The 18,916-nt window shown below is 39.1% G+C and overlaps 3 protein-coding genes across 6 annotated transcripts; all 3 read right to left on the bottom strand.

Annotated features, from left to right (window-relative positions):
- Nucleotides 1–2,138: 2,138 nt before the first annotated feature.
- On the bottom strand, nucleotides 2,139–2,678 carry LOC147949253 (uncharacterized). Its single transcript, XM_087470712.1, has one exon. The coding sequence runs from the start codon at nucleotides 2,676–2,678 to the stop codon at nucleotides 2,139–2,141; it is 540 nt and encodes a 179-aa protein (XP_087326838.1).
- A 2,193-nt stretch (nucleotides 2,679–4,871) lies between these two features.
- On the bottom strand, nucleotides 4,872–12,903 carry LOC104728971 (E3 ubiquitin-protein ligase listerin). Its single transcript, XM_087471510.1, has 14 exons — nucleotides 12,621–12,903; nucleotides 12,387–12,504; nucleotides 12,245–12,307; nucleotides 12,076–12,153; nucleotides 11,763–11,854; nucleotides 11,320–11,422; nucleotides 10,983–11,135; nucleotides 9,806–10,900; nucleotides 9,203–9,705; nucleotides 7,730–9,096; nucleotides 6,400–7,433; nucleotides 5,857–6,315; nucleotides 5,528–5,758; nucleotides 4,872–5,305 (listed from the first exon to the last, which is right to left on the bottom strand). The coding sequence occupies exons 1-14, from the start codon at nucleotides 12,674–12,676 to the stop codon at nucleotides 5,078–5,080; spliced, it is 5,580 nt and encodes a 1,859-aa protein (XP_087327636.1). The 5' UTR covers nucleotides 12,677–12,903; the 3' UTR covers nucleotides 4,872–5,077.
- A 334-nt stretch (nucleotides 12,904–13,237) lies between these two features.
- Nucleotides 13,238–18,384, bottom strand: LOC104773710 (SNF2 domain-containing protein CLASSY 1). 4 transcript variants are annotated; one of them, XM_087471517.1, is made up of 6 exons: nucleotides 18,288–18,384; nucleotides 17,623–17,716; nucleotides 17,258–17,502; nucleotides 15,649–17,043; nucleotides 15,438–15,575; nucleotides 13,238–15,353 (listed from the first exon to the last, which is right to left on the bottom strand). In XM_087471517.1, exons 1-6 carry the CDS (start codon nucleotides 18,327–18,329, stop codon nucleotides 13,413–13,415), a joined length of 3,855 nt encoding a protein of 1,284 aa, XP_087327643.1. In that variant the 5' UTR covers nucleotides 18,330–18,384; the 3' UTR covers nucleotides 13,238–13,412. The 4 variants fall into 4 exon arrangements, with proteins under 4 accessions (XP_087327643.1, XP_087327659.1, XP_087327648.1 ...); XM_087471533.1 differs by having other exon boundaries at nucleotides 18,269–18,361; XM_087471522.1 differs by having other exon boundaries at nucleotides 18,139–18,344.
- Between the last annotated feature and the right edge of the window lie 532 nt (nucleotides 18,385–18,916).

Raw genomic sequence — 18,916 nt, 5'->3', positions numbered from 1 at the left:
AACAGGTTTTATATCTTTAGATGTAGTGACAAGAGGTCCAAAGACATTTCTTTTATTGAGGGAGAGCAATTCAAGTTGCATAGCCTTTTTGCATTTCTCCCAATCAGGCCTATGTTGGCATTCTGATACGGACCTTGGATATGGATCATCTTTTTCATGATCGATCTCTTTAGATACAGAAAAAGAAAATATTCCATTATCATCATCGATTTCATCTCTATACCATAACATTCCATTTTGGGCATAGTTAATCGAAACCTCATATTTTTCTGTATCATCCTGAGGACTTTTCTCTTTATTTAGTTCTTCATGAACCTTTTCATCTCCCATTTTCTTTTTCTTTTGGGGATTTTTATCTTTAGAGCCCATTGGCCTCCCCCTTTTCAATTGAACCTTAGGTTCATTAGCTTTGTTTCCATCAAGTTCCTCTCTAGGAATTTCAACTCTTGATGGTGCATTTGCAGCGGGGATATATGACTTTGTCACCCTTTTTGTATCTATGAACGCATCTGGTAATTGATTTGCCAAACTTTGTAAATGTACAATTTTATGAACTTCCAGTTCACGTTGATTTGTAGGGGGATCAAGATATAACAAAGACGGTGTATACCATGCAATATCTTTTGGTACTTGTTTAATTCCTCCCCCTAACGCTGGAAATTCATCTTCATTAAAATGGCAATCGACAAAACGTGCCGTAAAGATATCACCAGTTTGCGGTTCAAGATATCGAATTATACTCGGTGATGAATAACCAACATAAATGCCCAATCTCCTTTGTGGCCCCATTTTTGTTCTTTGCGGTGGGGCTATAGGAACATAAACCGCACATCCAAAAATACGGAGATAGGATATGTTTGGCTCTTGGCCAGATGCTAATTGTAAAGGGAAATATTTATTATATGCGCTTGGTCGTATTTGGACCAATGCCGCAGCATGCAATATAGCATGACCCCATATAGAAATTGGGAGTTTTGTTCTCTATATTAACGGTCTAGCAATGAGTTGTAGTCGTTTAATCAAAGATTCAGCCATGCCATTTTGTGTATGAACATAAGAAACCGGATGCTCCACATCGATTCCTATTGACATACAATAGTCATTGAAAGCTTGTGAAGTGAATTCACCGGCGTTATCAAGTCTGACTTTCTTTATGGCATAATCAGGGAATTGAACTTTCAACCTGATTATTTGGGCAATGAATTTTGCGAAGGCCGTGTTTCTTGTCGTCAATAGACACACATTTGACCATCTACTAGATGCGTCAATCATTACCATAAAATAACGAAACGGCCCGCATGAAGGGTGGATAGGTCCACATATATCACCATGTAGTCTCTCTAAGAACAATGGTGATTCATTCCCAATTTTGGCTGGCGATGGCCGAATTATGAGTTTTCCTTGAGAACATGCATCACATGAAAACTCATCAGATCTAAAAATCTTTTCGTTCTTCAATGGATGACCATTGGAATTTTGCACAATTTTTCGCATCATGACTGAACCAGGATGTCCAAGTCTTTCATGCCATATCTTAAATGTACTAGTAAACTTAGAGTTTACTGTAACATAAGATGCAAAATTATTTATTTTTGTGCAATACAATTCAGAGGATAACATTGACAATTCTTTCAATATATGTTTCTCCTCAGATGTTATGCAAAGATATTCAATGCCATTCTTATTCAGAGTCTCTATATGATATCCATTTCTTCGGATATCTCTGAAACTAATCAAGTTTCTATGAGACTTGGGGCAATATAATGCATCAATTTCAAATTTTGTTCCTCTTGGCATTGTAAAACTGGCTTTTCCATAGCCTATAATAATCTTTGCATTACCACATATAGTGCTCACGCTTCTAGCAGAGTCTTTTATTTTGAGAGAGGAGAAATATTTTTTCCCTTTAAGTATTGAGTGCGTTGTAGCACTGTCTGCTAGACACATATCTCCATCCTCAATCTCAAAATTTGACATTTTCTGAGATAGAATATTTATAAAATAAACATTAATAAAATAACATAAAGTCTTACAAAAAAGCTTATCATATATTACAATAAAACTATGATCCAAAAAGACATTTTATAAACATAAAGTACATATCAAACTATGACAAAGCATATCATGGCATATAGGCCTTATTCGCATGATTTTCCGTTTTCATTATCAACGAGAAAATCTGCTATATCAAGATGGGGTTCATCGTTTAGGCCATGGAAAGAAGGTCCAGCTTTATCATAGATGAGGTTGGTCTCAACATCCCTTTCTTTTGCCTTTTGGGATGCTTGGTACAGATCGGCCAAATGTTTTGGAATACGACAGGTCTGATACCAATGTCCTTTCATGCTGCATCTGTAACAAGTACTTTCATCTTGTTTCTTTATAACGCGACCAACATTATTAATTTGAAGATGCTTGTTGGTTTTTCTTGCGTTGAAGTCATTAGGAGAGAAACCTCTTCCTCTTCCTCGTCCACGACCTTCTCCACGACCTCCTCCACGACCATGACCACGGCCTCGACCGCGTCCGCGTCCACGTCCACGTCCTCGTCCTTGCCAATTATTATAGCTGGATGTAGCAACATTCACTTCTGAAAGTGGAGCTGATCCAGTTGGACGGGTTTGATGATTTATCATCACGAGCTCATTATTTTGTTCAGCAACATGCAAAACTTGCATTAATTCAGAATATCGAGTATACAATCTTTCTCGATATTGTTGCTGTAGGAGTACATTTGAAGGATGGAAAGTTTGGAATGTTTTCTCGATCATATCATAATCGGAAACTTCTTCTCCGCAGAGAGCCATCCTTGAAGTGATTCCGAACAAAGCGGAATTGTACTCTTGTAATCCTGAAACCTCAGGTTTAGCCATTCATGTTTGGCTTTTGGTAAGATCACATACTTTTGGTGATCAAACCTATCCTTGAGCGCGATCCAAAGATCTGCAGGATTTTCTCTCGTGATGTATTCATTTTTTAAACCATCGTGGAGATGATGACGCAAGAACATCATGGTTCTTGCTTTTTCCTCTTCTAATCCCGTTTCTGACGGATCAATGGTTTTGAGAAGCCCATTCCCTTTTAGATAAAATTTTACATCCAGTGCCCATGTCATATAATTTTTTCCAGAGACATCAAGGGCGGCGAATTCAAGCTTTGCCAAGTTTGACATGATTACTATATAAATAATAAGACAATTTGTTAAATATAAAATTTTATGAAATAATTCTGTAAAATCTTGTTTTTAGCAATAAATATAGACTATAAAACAAAATTATAAGCTATATAATATATTCATAAATTGAAACAATCAATTTAGGAGGCATAGCCTTCCATATAATTCAAATATATAGATCTGAACATATGATCAAGGAGGCAGAGCCTACCATAATGATCAAGAATGTAGATCTAAATGATCAAGGAGGCAGAGCCTACCATTATATCAAGAAGTATGTATAGATTTTTACTCTATAGATTATACATATAGTAACATGCATGTAAAATAATTAAATTCAAACAATTTTAACAAAACTTAAATCTTACCTCAAACGGATGACGGATCGAGAGTTGATCGTGCTGATAACGTGTTGAGAAGCCACTATATAATGGTGTATGAGACAAGAGAAAACAAAGAGTAGTAGAAGAGAAGTGTTGTGAACTATGACTACAAAACACTTATAAGCTTTGTGTTTTGTAACACTTTGTAAAGAAAACAAGAACTAACAAAGAGAGAGAGAGGGAGAGAACAGAGAGAGAGAGACTTTGAGAGTGTTTTTGATCAAGGAACTTATGTATGTCATTCTTATTATACAACTCCTGTTTATAGTGCATTACAAAACACATGAGTTACTACCTATTAGTTGTGGTAATGACAAGTGGAAGTTGGTGTAATATTACAAAAACAAGTGTCCTAACATGTGTCTTGTGATGGATTAATCACAATTCTATTTCATAATACCTCTTATTTTTTCTGTCCTAAACATTTTTTTGGGGGTCAAACTTCTGTCAAAAACACTAATAAAAACTTTAAATCCCTGACTTTTTTGGATGAAAGGCGAAACCATTTATTCCATGTTAACAAACCCTAAAACCAGACGATATTTTTTGTTAAAACAAGTTGGTAAACCTAAAAGATACTATAAGATAACTTTATCGGTGATATCTTCTTCCCAAATTTGAGTTTGCTAATTCTTTTTTCAAATGGGAGTTTTCTTCTCCATGATAGTAGAAATAAAATAAAATCAGGATCTCAAAATCTAGAATTAATGTTGTTGACCAAAAATTGAAGTAGCCCGGAGCCCTGAGGAATAGGGTGAGTTGAGAGAGACAAGGTCTTCTCCCGTTAACAAATCCCCCGTTAATAGTAATCACTGGACAAAAGGAGGAGACAAGATTATTAATGCGTGTAGGATCGGTCCAATTGCAACTAGTGGCTCAGGTAAATAGTGGATCGGTTCTGGATGGAGCTAAAATCTCATAACACCCTTTCTATCAAAACAAATTCTCAAAACTCCCTCAATGGTAAAAGGACAATATTACCCTTAATGAAGATTGTTTTAGGTTAAATATAATTAAATAAGTAATTGTTCAACGAAAAACACAGTAGCTTAGTGGTTGTGAGCTCCATGTGCACGCGCGCGCGCCCAGGGTTCGAATTCCACTATGCGCAGTACAACTGGTACAACTAGGGGATATATGGTACAACTATACAAGGTGCAACTAGGAGATATATGGTACAACTATTCTTTAAAAATTGTTAGAGGGGTAGTTTCGTCCTTTCCTTAAAAAAAGGGGTAGTGAGATTAAGTGGGGGTAATGCAGAGATGAATTTCTGGTATAGGGACACTAGAGATGAATTCTCGTTCTGGATGTGGTACCCGAAGTAAATTTCTCTATTTATTATCTTTTCCATATTCACTCACATACGTAAAACGAAACTCAACACATCTATGTATATCAATGGCGATACGTATACGTTCCTTGAACCTTTGGAATGTAAAAACTAAGGAGAGAGTTAGGGTTTAAGCAAAACTGACACACTAATGTCACAAAATGCATCCTCATCACCGTTACTGGATCAGCAAGGAGATTGGCACAAGGGGCAGAGTTTCTTAAGAGACGTGAAGAACCACTTGTCTAAACATGTTTTGTGAAACTTGTACTTGCACGTCACGCAAGCCCGCCTTGGAAGGCTGTGATTCACGGTGTGAATCACACTGTAACATATGGGGCAGTCCTCTACTCCTTCAAATTCCTTATCCGAGTTTCGCTTCCATATCCTTATCGCCTCCGCCAGAGCCCCATTCTGCTTTCAGTAACACATTAAAAAGGAAAGAAAACATTCAGCCAAGACATGCACTCAATTAAGTCAACTATGTTGATGTGGGCTTTAGACGGAGGGAACAAGATTAATCATATATTTTCGTGAATCTACCAACTTTTTCTGCCACCGTATTATTGGTCTATATGATGGAACTGGATATTATTTAGGTTAACAAAGATCTACATGACTCATAAAGTACAGTACCTGATTACGAACAAACAGTTGCATAGACATCAACCACTTCCTCTGCTTTGCTTCGCTTATGCCAATACTTTTTGTGCAATTAACGTCAACAGGCCTGAGTGGGTAAGAAACTGGAAGCCGGATCACGAGATCCATCCCCGTTTCATCCTTCGTATATGTAGCAACTACTTCGTTTGCCGCTTTACTTATGCTGACTGAAAAGCTCTCATCATTAAAGTCTGCCTTCTTTATCTGCGGCTCACATAAACAATGAACAGAATATTTGCAAATGGATTAGTGAGACTTCAATGCAACTCTCAGAGACGAGAAAATATTTTTATTGCACGTACCTGAGACAGTTCGTTCTTTATTAAAGAAGGGCTGCACCACGATCTTGTAAATGCTTCAATCAGAGATGATGCAGAACGGTCACGCATTTCGCTAAACCATCCTCGAACATAAGCTGGAAGGACACGTAGCATCAGGCCATATATCGCCCCAGCAAGCGAAGCCATCTTTCCAGTTTCAATAGGCCAAAGTGATTCAACCGTTGAGAGGGACGAACCCGTCATAATTGCATGAGTGGCTGCAGAAACTACCACAGATAACTCCGTCGGAATATCCCCATCTCTTTTTTTCAAGCTCTGTGCCATGTATAATTCTAGAGGAATATGCTGAAAAAGACTATCTAATATCAAAGGATTTGCAGTTTTCTCTATATACTGCACCAGTCTTTCTCGTCCTTGTGTTAGTGAAGGTAAAGAGTTAACATGCGAGAGCAACAAAGACCATGCCAGGAACGTGTGCACCTGCCATTAGAAGTGATCAAACAGTGATTGACTTGCCTAAAGAGGGAAAATAAACCAAATAAAGTATTTGAAAGTGAAATTTACCCTTTCTGGTGCAGTTAAATCCGTATCAAGAAGTTCATGATTTAACTTCTCAACCATACAAGATACTTCGTCTCTTAGCCGTAGCTTCTCTTTAGATGTCACACCAGTATCTCCTGAGTCCTGATCATTGAGAGACTCATCATTCAGTGGTGCATTCCCATCAGCAACTATGGCCAGCCTGGAAATAGGCTCAGTAGACAAAACAACGTATGCAGCAAGTTGCAATGACGGGATTGGATTGGAAGAGTACATTATTGCATACAAAGAGCTTATGGCTCCCTTGCTTAGACCCCAAAATTCCACTGCTCTGACAGCTCTATCTCTTGCACGCGGAGAAGAGTCGACCACAAGTTGAGCCACCAACTCCCAGAACTGTAAATGATCAACTCGAAATGCAGCAACGATGGATGCTGCCTCTGGGGAATATGAAGCAGCAATAGCCTCAGCAAGACCGGTGCAGAAGAAAAGACGCAGAACACCTTCAAGTATCCGATCCTTAACCGGATCCCATGTTTCATCTGCCAAGGATTTCAGATTGTCTTCACCTTCAATCGATTTATGCTTAACTAACGCATTAAGCAACGAAAATGCTGAGAGAGCATTCTGGGCATTGTTCACAGAAGCATCAGAAATAAACACAATATGCCCAAGTCCCTCAAGAGTATCATTCTCCTTCTCCATGGAAGAAACGCCACTGATGAAGTCATTGACGTTCTCAGAAGTTTCCTCCATCACAACTACTGCAGACTGGATCAGACGCTTCAAATTAGAAAAGACAAAATCCCAGTCATCCTCATTAAAATCGTTTCCACAGTAACTAACTGCAATAACAATTAGTCTCGCGAGCAGAATTTGGGCAGCTGGAAGTTGGGTAACTACACTTGATGCACCAGGATCTTGCTTTTGTTTGCGGAACAAGTCTAGCAGGAGTGTTCTCTCTTCATTGCTCATATGCCTCTGTAGTTCCTTTGCTTCTTCAGCCTTTTCGCTTACGGGATAACAAGAGATAACAAGCTGAAACCAATCCTGCATATCTGATAAAGACAAGAAGAAAAAAACAGCGATCAGCTGGGCATGCAAAACAAAAGATAAAGAACAAAACCTCAGTCTTAAATTGCTTCCTAGAATGTCCATCTAATGCAAACTATGACCCCTTCTTAGGTGAGGACTCAGGAATATCACTAGGTCGATACTGTTTCATAAAAAATAATTGCTCTATCCACCACCGAAGCCTAACTCTACATTTAAATCAAAGCATTGTTGATAGAAGTTCAAGATAAGATCACTAGCCATGACCAATGAAAAGAAGGAAAATCAAATCGGGCCTCACCTTCCCCACTTTGCCAGAGCACCAGAGGAGGGAACGATAAAGACTTCTCTAGCCAATTTATAAGCAAAACTTCCAGTGGCAGTAAAGTATCTTTACCAGAAACACCAGATTTTATTTTTGTACGTAATGGTGAAATCATAGTGCTCATAATGAAAGGAATGATTCTCAAACAGTTTGTGCTCGTCTCTTCCCCTATATAAAGTTTATCTGTGAGCATTTCGAAAGCACCCATGGCGTTTTCTTCTCTCCAAAGGTCCTCCTTGAACAAAGTGTGAAGCAATGACACCAGAGCCCTCAAAAATGGTTCTACGATGTCCTCTATGTTATTATTAAAGTTAATCCACATGTTCCCTAAGCTCACTATCTCATCCTCTCCATGCACAAGAGCACCATTGAGTAGAATGTCAAAAATGGAATTCAGTAAGCCCCCACTTGATGGTTCACTCTTACAAAACGAGACAAGATTTGGCAGGAAAGAAGTTTGAACATTACTCCCTGGCCACTCCCACGTGCAGAGTATCTCTACGGAAAGCCAAGCTTGAGAGGCAAACCCATCATCTTTGTGGCCAACAAGAAATCGGTGAATTCCCATTTTCATGATCAGGTTGTTAATGAAGGAAACAAATCTTTCACTCTTAGATTTCTTCAATTCGCACAAATGAACAGGCATACCATGCGTATTTATGCTAGCTGACGTGCTGGGGCTGACCCACATAGGCCATACATCACTTTCAAGCACGAGGAGGGCACATATATTTTCTTCATCGCTTTGATCCAGTGAGAGATATTCCAACACCTCGGTCATCCTTGAAGCACACAATAGTGTAAGTCCACAAGGTTGCAGATCATCCTCAAGTAGGACAACAGACCTAAGGGACTGAACCAAAATGCTTGCTGAACTCTTTCGGACATCATAGTCTATGGATCTCCAGAACTGATTATCCATCTTAGAGCAAACAGCATGAATATAATCACACACAAGATTCCGATCCTTTCTTTTCTCTTTGGACTCATATTGCGTATCATCCACTAGTGATGTCATTCTACTCTCCAAGTCGATGATTAATATAGAAGACAAAATCGTTGAAAGTAGAGTGGCGTCCTGATTCAGAGCCTTCAAACTGAAGAAACTACCATCAATAACTTCAGCTGCAAACTTAGCAACCACGATCTCGTCCACAGTACTACTCGAATCAAACTCTATACCCTCAACAATAAGAGATGAACATATATCATTAAATGAGCATAACGGTGACAATTTGATAAAAGATAGCAGCTTTTCAAGGATCCCTCTATATATCAAGACCAACGAGCTTCTTGACACAAAAGAAATACTGCTGTCTTCAGTTGAACCGCCCAGAACTGAACTGCATACACAAAAATATAGAATAAGAACTGAGAACAAGCAAATAAGCAATATACTAGAATATGTTCTTTCTTTGATACAGTTTAACGATATGCTGACTAACTTACCACAGGAACTGAGCAGCAGAAGTTGTAGTCCCCGAGGAGGAACGGACAAGACTTAAAGCAGTTGAGTCTATGAGTTTATGATGCCAATGCTCTGGCCGAGAACCTACTCTTTGATTCAACTCCTGCCCAGAACCTCTTTTTGTAATTTCACCCCTTGCCTTTTCTAAAAGCACTTTCATAGCAGCCAGATTATTGCACCCCTGATGTCGTTGATTAAATACATAAGAAATGACATCATCCCACTGCTGAGTGAAATATTCGTCATCAAGTAATGAAAGCAGGAGATCTTGTCTAGCTGCAGTCGACGAGTCACATACATCCATACACCAAGGAATAAAAATTTCTTGAAAAACTTTAATGAACTTCTCTGGGCTCATATCCCTCCCTTTTTCAACAGAGAGAAGGGTAGAAGTCTCTATATCATCAATTAGTATTGGAACTATCTTTCTCGGTCCAAACACTGATACTGAAACTGACAAAAGCTTCACACCATCTACCAATTCCTAAAATGACAAATATAACGTATAAACATCATGAGTTTATCAAGTATAAACATCATATTATGTATGACATAACATGGTAACAAAATGGACAATAACTTACAGATGATTTTATCCACGGGAAAGCCTTTGACAGCAGTGGCCCCGTAAATTGATCCAAGGGCCAACTCTCACCTTCCAAAACTGAATATCTCTCCAATAACAAGACAAAGTCAATCATTTTTCTCATGCTACCCGAAACTATCTCTAAGTTTCCCTGCTGAAGCATATCCAAGAAGCTCTCTTGAACAGATTTACAGAAAAAAGACAGCAGGTTCTGTTCGAGCAAATTAATCCCTGAAAGGATTTCTAGGATGCATCTACCTAGCTCTTGCAGATAACTAAATGAATTACCCATGCCAAGAGTTTCAGCTGACTTCCTCTGAATAGGTGGAATGCTGCCCTTAGATAGTTCAAAGAAGTCTGCCCATAGAATCTTCACGAGGACTTTATCAATTAGATCAACCTGGAGATCATGAATGGAATTGGGACCATCGCAGTACTTTGAAGCATTATTTAATCCCCAGAGGAAACATTCAGTTGTTGCCCGAAGAAGTGATAATTGATCCGTACTTGAAGAATCACATATACTTCTTCCAGCTAATAAGTTTTTGAAAAAATTCACAAAGAACTTATCAGCTTCTACAGATTGTGTTGGCATAACTTCCAGGAACAATATCAGTGCAGGATAAGAAACCCGTGGGGATCCATAGCAACCGTTCCTTAGAAACTGCCACAAATGATTTAGAACAGATTTATGAACATTCAAGTAGACCCAACTCTGAGGGTACTTTCTAGTGAACAGCAAGACAGCCTCCCACATTGATGAGTGGCAGGTTGGATTATTTTCTCGGAAAACACCAAGCAGAGCTGGTGCAAGGCATCTGATGTTGTCTTCGCCAAAGACTTCAGGAACATTTTTGATGAAGCTGCTTAATAAAGAATAAGTAGCTGACCGAATACTAGGGCTTCCAGATTTTAGAAAGTTCAGAAAGCATTTATGGAAAGAGAACAACTTCTCAGCTGCGGAGATTGCCAGAGCCCTAGCCTTTGAGGCAAGTTTCGATTCAGAATTAACGTTTGCAGAGCTAGCTTTATCAGGTTCCCGGAGCAAAATATCTAGTAGTGTAGCCAATGCCACCAGAGATGACGATATCATCTGAAAACAACGGAATATAAGACATTGGAAAAGAAAACCCAAACAAGGAAAAATAGCATGAAGAATCACCGAGATGGAGTACCTGCTGGTACATTTCTTCTAATTCATCTGAAGCAAGTGCTTTATCAGATAAATTTTGAGGTGTAAGTTTGAGATTTTCCTCCAGATAAGCAAAAATCTCAGTTGAACATAAATTTAAGGCGTGCAATCTCTTTTCCTGGGAAGGAAATGCTGCCTGTTTAAAAGTTAGACAACTAAATGAGAATCTGAATATTAATGTTCCTGCTGAGCAGAATTAAAAAGGTTACTGATCTAATAATACGACAAGAGAGTTTATAATCGACGGTGGGGCTTCCACACATAGAGTAAAAAAAAAAAACCTCCACTAAGAAAACTGAATTACGAAACGAGGAGCCAACCTGCAGAGAAGACTTTGCTGCTTGAGAAACTTCAGATGCCAAGTCGAACTGCGAAAACCACCAGGGCCCCATTATAGACTTTAGATGAGGTGCTAAATCTCTCCTGAGTAACACGTAAGAAACTAAGAATTAATACAGAATATCAAAACATAGGGAGAAGGCATAAAATAGCCGTATCACATGCATGGTAAGACAATATCAAGACACATTTCTTATCTGACATGTTCAGTATAGACAAGCTTCTACAGCACTTAGAAACAAACAAATTCCAACAAAATATTGATGATATAAATTTTAGAAGAACCTCAAAGCTAAATCATATCACTCATCATGACACAAGAAGACTACCTTACATCCAAGTGTATGATACTAAAAAAACAAATAAATGAAACACTGCATCGCGGCAAGAAAAAGAATGTGCAAGAGAAAATTGAGAGTCAAACCCGGCACCAGTGACAACATTAGTCATGACGTCATGCGTAGCTCGCCGAACATCTCTATTGTAGTCCAGTATCAACTTCTTGTACTCAAATGTCTGGACAAGTAGGACAAAAATAGTCAAGCCAATCGTGGAAAATGAACAACTAAATGCAATGCAACGAGAGAAACAGGGTGATCAACATGCTAAGGCAAAGACTGGTGTGAGCCAATTTCATCAACATAAGTGATATCCCCAATTCTGATTTTATTAACATCAAACTTAATACAACATTCATATTGAAGGTTCACCCCTAGTATGTAAACAAAGAAACATACCCATTGTGGGATTATTGGCAAAAGTTCCTTGCCTTTCTTCTGCTTAATCAGTTCTGACAGGGAAGCAAGAGCTTTAATCTGTTGAAACAAACAAAATCACAATCAAGAAAACTCAAGAAAAGCAGGTCTCGTAGTCGATTGAATAACCATGGAAAGCCCGTTAAGTTACCTTCGTTGTAGGGTCTTTCCTTGAAAGCCGTTGCAAGTGTTGGGCAACCTCACTATCCAAATCCTACAATTCCATCATATCCACAAATATGAGAAACTGGCAAACAAGTTGGCAGAAACAAACAAAGAGGGACATAACATACCAAGAAAGGAGCAGAGTCTTCGTTTGATATAGAAGCTTCGAATCTAGAGCTACCGACATAGCCACCAAAACCTACGGCCGCAGCTGCAGAGGCAGAGGGCAACAGCGAAGCCGCCAAGCTGTTCAGAGAAAAAACTCAAATTCAGTACCAAACTAACGAAGCAAAGACGTGGTAAAAGATACAATTCGAAGAAATTGAACGAGAAGGATGAAGGATGAAGGAACAAAGTTTCACCTGCTGCTGGATGGACGAGCTTTGCTCCTTAAAGCATCTCCTTTGGGTTTTCCCATCTCTCTTCTACTCTCTACACGGAAAAAGCTTCGGAGAGATTCACAGATAGAGAGCTGGTGTCTGATCGGTCTACCAAACTAGTATTTAGGAGGAAGTCAAGGGTCGGAGGGGGAAGGCGGTGGCGATACGATCATCGCCGTCGTTGGAGGAGGCAAAGTGAGTTTGTCGGGTCTTAAGGATTCGCCCCATTGATTGATATTGGGTTCACTTAGTCAGGCCCAATTATAGACGGCCCAACTAATACTTCAAATTTTAAACCTAAGAAAAATTGGTTTTTAAAAATTCACATACGTTTCTCTAAATTTTTGTTGTTTTCCTATCAGACCCCGACTTTTAAAAATCAAAATATAACCCCCTAGTTGTGAATTATTCCGTAGTCACATATGTTCCTTCCTGTCTCTTGTTCATATTCGAAGTCATGTCAAGTCTAATTATGTTTTGTATCTAGCCTGTATTTATAATCACCATGTTATTAAATTGTAGTCTAATAATAACAATAGATTCACCACAATGAACTGTTTAATTATCTTATTTGGAGGTTGCTTTATCAAACAAGAGTATGATGGGTACATCTGTTTCACTTTATTTTATAAGAAGATGATCCTACAGCTGAATAGGTTACACAAACTTTTGATACAAGATTAATTTATTTATTACATCAATACAACAAGCTGTTAAAGAAGCATCATTAAAAGCATGGTGAAACAGAAAACTTGAACGGTAAAAGTTACGCAATTACCCACCTGTTGAAGCTTTTTCATTCTTCATGATCATATGGAATGATTTGACTTTGTCTTCCTCCACGATTTCTCTAAGAACATCGTCCTCAATCTTCTCAGCTTGCCACTGAGATGGGTCCGCCACAAATTCTTCGCTGAAAATCATACTTGAGACCCACTCTTTCCAGGTTGTCCTCCTGTATTTGTCTTCCTCAAGTGTTCCTCTGGACAAGAGCTGGTAAACGTACACCACTTTCTGCTGTCCCGGTCTGAATGCACGTGCGATTGCTTGCTTTGTCTTAGAAGGATTCCACTCTGAATCAAGCATGATCACCCGTGATGCAGCTGTTAGACTGATACCTTCTGCACAGGCCGTGATCGAAGCGAGCAGAACACGGGACTGGCCTCCTGGTTCTTCGAATTTGTCTATCACTCTGCCTCTCTCAAACAGCTCAAGATCCCCTGTCAAGGTCAGGAGCTCTCGGCCTCTCTTCCACCTGAAAATATTCTCAAACAGCTCAAGAAACAGGCGAATCGGCGCAATGTTGTGGCAAAATATGAGGATTTTCTCCCTCTTGACCACCCGGAACACGAGGTTAAGCACGAACATGACTTTTGATCCTTTCTTTGCATCGTGCTTGAGCTTCTCAATCTCGGAAAGCTCCTGAGGATTGAGAAATTTGGTGCAACAGGCAGTGGTTTTGACCAACCAAGGATGGATAGCTGCTAACGTTATGAGTAACTCGAGCTCGAGTGGATATCCATGGTAAGTCGACATTATGTTCTGAAGTTTGGTAAGAGTTCTGTGCTGTATATCTGTGGAGTTCATCAACAATGTGTAAATCTGCAAACCTGGGAGAACGTCACCACTTCCGCTTCCGCTTCCGTTCCCTTCATAGTTATCGATGAAACCACTGGTCATATTCCTCAACATGTTGAGACCTTGCAAGCGCTCATCGCCCTCTTTTGTGTCAATCTTCTTGGCTATAATGTCGAGGAAGAATTTCCGAGCTCTATTTTCAATCAAGTGAGGCGCCTTTTGCTCAGTTTGGTTTGTCTGGAACTTCTGATCCAACTCAACTAGAACCTCTTGAACAAACTTGGGTCTAGCCAAGCACAAAGTGTTGAAGTACTCACAGAAGTTGTTCTGGAACAATGTGCCCGAAAGCAGAATCCTCAGATCAGTATCAACTTTCATCAAGGCCTTTCGTAATCTCGACTTGGTACTCCTCGGGTTATGTCCCTCGTCTAGAACCAGTAATCCAGGAGACTCTCTCAGTACTTTAGCCATGTATTTTCTATGAGCAAACTTTGAATCTTCCCTCATCAATGTTAGAAAAGATGTGTAACCCATTACAAGAACACTAGGCTGTGCATGCCATTTCTGGATTTTGTCGAGACAGTCAAGAACATGCATAACATCTTGGCTCGGTTTTGGAATTCCCTCGATGTGAATGGTGTTCTCTTTGGCCACACAGTAGGTTCTACGACCATGGAGCAAGTGAACGGGTACCGGAATATTCCATTTGATGAACTCCTTGTACCATGTGTACAAGGTTGTTTTCGGAGCAAGAACCAATGGCCTTTTACCCGGAAATATCTTCAAGTAGCTTGCAAGAAAAGCTATGATCAGAAATGTTTTGCCTGCTCCAGGAGTATGAGAAATCACGCACCCACCTATCTTCTCTGAACTCGGATCCATCATCGCGGGAACCACTGACCCGGCTAGGTTCCTCCAGAGAAATTCAAAAGCTTTTTTCTGGTGTAAATGCAGTTTTCTCTCAAGCTGAGGTATAAGAGACCAAACATTGTCACTTTCTTTAGCGGAGGGCATATCTGAGGAAGCAACTGGTATAGTGTAATTATGACTCTCAGCTCCATCTTGGTTCACTTTCGTAGTATTTATGTCATCTTCGTTGACTTGCTTAGTCTCTGTCGTCCATTTCTTGTGATGCGCCTATTGAAAATCAAACCACCAAAAAATTACTAATTCATCAAAAATAGATAACATGATAATGTCTTTCCCAGACTTTCCACTTACAAAAGGTGCAGAAACATGTTTCATCTCAGTTCCTACATGACCACACAATCTGCAACACATTCCGATTTCTTCATTCAATTCATAATCATGTTCACAATCACCGAGTGCTTTATGGAACGCCTCGTTATCCACTCTCACCTGAAATTTTGAATCAACTATATATAAGACACAAGTTTCGGAAAATATCAAAAGATTTCCAAAAAGAATCTACCTCATTATCATCAAGAATGTAAGAAGAAGCCAAGCATAGTTCCATTTCCCTCCATAGCATCTCGTTCTCTGCATCATCATCCTCACTCGAACTTTTTTCGGCTTCCATGGAAGAGCTTGCAGCGTTCTTTAACCCCATCAACTGCTCAACAACATTGGTCGCTTCGTTCTTGGCTGCAATTGTAGAATCAATTCTACTCATGTACGAGTCTATCAGCTTGTTATACGCACCTGCGCTCAATGTTCTCTTCTTAAAAATCTGTGGTTCCTCGGAAATTCCGGTGTTCCCAGAAACAGACCGTATTCGGGAATGCGGTCCATTTCTTTTTTGAACCACATTACTGAGGGGTCCATTCCAACATAGATCAGATTCCATCTCTTCCATTTCCAACTTCTTCTTTTTCCCATATTTTGCTGCTTTACTACGATACCTATCTATCTCATCCATCAAATGACTTCCAGAGGATCCACCAAACAAACTATTTGCATTGAGACCAAACTGTTCCAACGGTATAGGTTCAAAGACGGGAGTGAAGGGAATAACCGAAAGCTCGCCGTTTCTACCAATTCTCTCTGTTTTTTTCCTCTTCTTCATCTCTGTTTTGTCTATCAGAACAATCTCTCTTCGCTTCTCCTTACTTAATCCCTTTGTGCTTCCCTTTTTCCCAAGTAATTGCGATAACGGTAAGTATAAATCGTCATCGGTATCTCTATCATCATCACACTCTTCTTCGTCATAATCTTCATCATCATCACTTAAATCAGTCCATGTGCTGTACCTATATGGCATCATCCTTACCCATCCATCCTTTGAATCTGGCTGACTCTCAGAGTCAGCGTATCTATCAGGCCGCCCACTTCTTCTCTTGGATCGACGCAGCTCCATTAACTCCTCTTCGATCTCCTGCTTTACATCAGTATCTTGATGAGTATCCTCAGCTGGATTGAACAAAACAACTTTGGACATGAAAACACCGTCTTCCACCGTGATGTTCATTGCACTCAAAGAGCTACTAGAGCATTCATCCGCCACAATCTGATAAACCATCTTGTCGTGAAAGGTTCTGATCTGAAACACAATGTTTTTCAAAACTGATGTAACAAGCAACCAAGAAAGATCAGGCAAGAACTTTCCCAGATTTAGTCTTGTTTTCACCAGCGAAGTACAGTCCTCAGAGTTTCTCCATCTGTAGTAGCGGTCCAAGCTTTGTTCCTTGCAAAGCTTCTGAAGTATAGAGATTTGGTTAAGCCCCATCAGTACCGAAGCTCTATTCATTCTATGTTTCTCCGAACCGATGCAGCCTTGGTCTATATACACACTAACATGGAATATACACAAGCATTCAGATTCATGAGGCTTCCTCTCTATAGATAATATCCTTGCATCCACCCAAACCTACACCAAACACACAAAAATGTCTCAAAACAACAACCAAAATGCGTTCATATTTGAAGATTGTCATATCTTTTATATACATTTTACTATAACTAAGGATGAGCTTTGGAACCGACATAAGAGTTCTACACTTTTACTAGATCGGCTTCTTAACTTTTAAACGAGGCAGATATGTTCTTTAAATTGTAAATGATGTTGAAGGATGTGAATGTACCGGCTCTGTAGTCTCTTCATCCACAGTAACATCTTTCTGATAGAGAACGCAAACATCCAGACCAGGTCTTAAAAAAGATGTACAATCGACCAAAGTGGCCTTTCTTGATCTAAGACGAAGCCTCTGAAATGGTCTTATATCATCCAACACTTGTCCGTTCTCCAAGAGACGCATCGTCATCGCTCCATTCTCGATCCTTAAGTACTCCACGGCCTTCCATGTCCCCGAGCAGAACACCTCGAAAGCTGCCATAACAGACAAAATAGAGCAGATAAGTAAATAAAAACATGATCTATCAAAGGCTGTGCCTCAATGCAGAACATTTAAGGTAAAATAGGAATCATAACTCTTTCCAAAAGACTTACGACATTGATTAAATGGATGGTTGAAGTCAAAGTAATGCTTTCTCTTCATCTCATTTCCCCTGTAAGGATCACTTCTTGAGCCACATATGATCTCCTGCAATCAATACATGTATTGCTTCATTAGTATTCATCTACCACTTGATGCATACATATCTTCTTCAGGATCAGGCAAGGTATATATATGTATTCAAACTTTATCTCAAGCACAGACAAAGTCACCACATGTTTATTGCAAAACTCAACCAAACCTAGAACATAAACATGATCATATAATGGTATGCTCAAAAGCAGCAATCGTTGCAAATTTACAATAAAATCACTACTAAAAAGGTGAAAAGCAGACAAAAAGTTTCGTATAGTACGGTCAACAACAACAACAGCAAAAAGGAAAAACAAAGCATGATCGAGCTTTTGAAGTGGCTTTTGGAAAACAAAGCATGATCAGTATCAACAACAAACAAAACCCAGATTGAAAAAACCATAATTTCATGGGATGCTAAGCACAAAACCAATCACCTTCAGTGAGTTGATTCCACACAATATAGGGCGATAAGATTGGTATATTGTGAACGGATGGGGAAATTAAAGAGAGAACAAAATATGATAAATAGAAAAGGACGGCGAAAAGTAGCGAAGAATTCAATACCACAACCACACACACTCACACAGAATCTTGGGGACTGTGCAACTTTTTCTCCTTTTTGCATGAATTTGCGCAGAATACATAAAAAGTGAGAGAATAGGAGGGTTTAAGGATAGAGGGTAGTATTGTCATTTCATCTACCTACTTCTTTATATAGGAAATACAATAGACGGCTGCGATTTGGTCTGTCTTCTTTACTATCTTTAGGTTTTTTTTTTTTTTTTTTTTTTTACAAAACTGATGGATGATACCAAGTACTGTGCATCATACACAGAGTAAAAATCTTTATGTACCATAGCCTTTTGGGTGGTTCCAAAGTCTAAGCTTAAGGGGGAGTATTGACCAAGCAATGTAGTTGAGGCATGTAGTCGACTATATTACAGTGTAGTTGAGGCATATAGTCGACTATTACAGGACTATGTCAAGGATCCTTATTCAGATCCTTATTCAGATCCTTATTCAGATCTTAAATTAGGTTTATGTGGTTGAATACAAGATAATAGATATAAATATGTATACATAAAATTTATAATTATTAATTTATAATTTTTCTATAAAAAAAACACAAAAAACAACTTTTGCACAACTTGGAGATTTTGATCTGCGTTTGATTTTGTTGTTATGATTTTGCTTTTGAGTGACCACTGTTAC

Source organism: Camelina sativa, chromosome 2, assembly GCF_030686135.1.
Source record: "Camelina sativa cultivar CO46 ecotype springtype chromosome 2, ASM3068613v1".
Lineage (NCBI taxonomy): Eukaryota > Viridiplantae > Streptophyta > Magnoliopsida > Brassicales > Brassicaceae > Camelina > Camelina sativa.
This window is presented reverse-complemented; position numbering and strand designations above follow the sequence as displayed.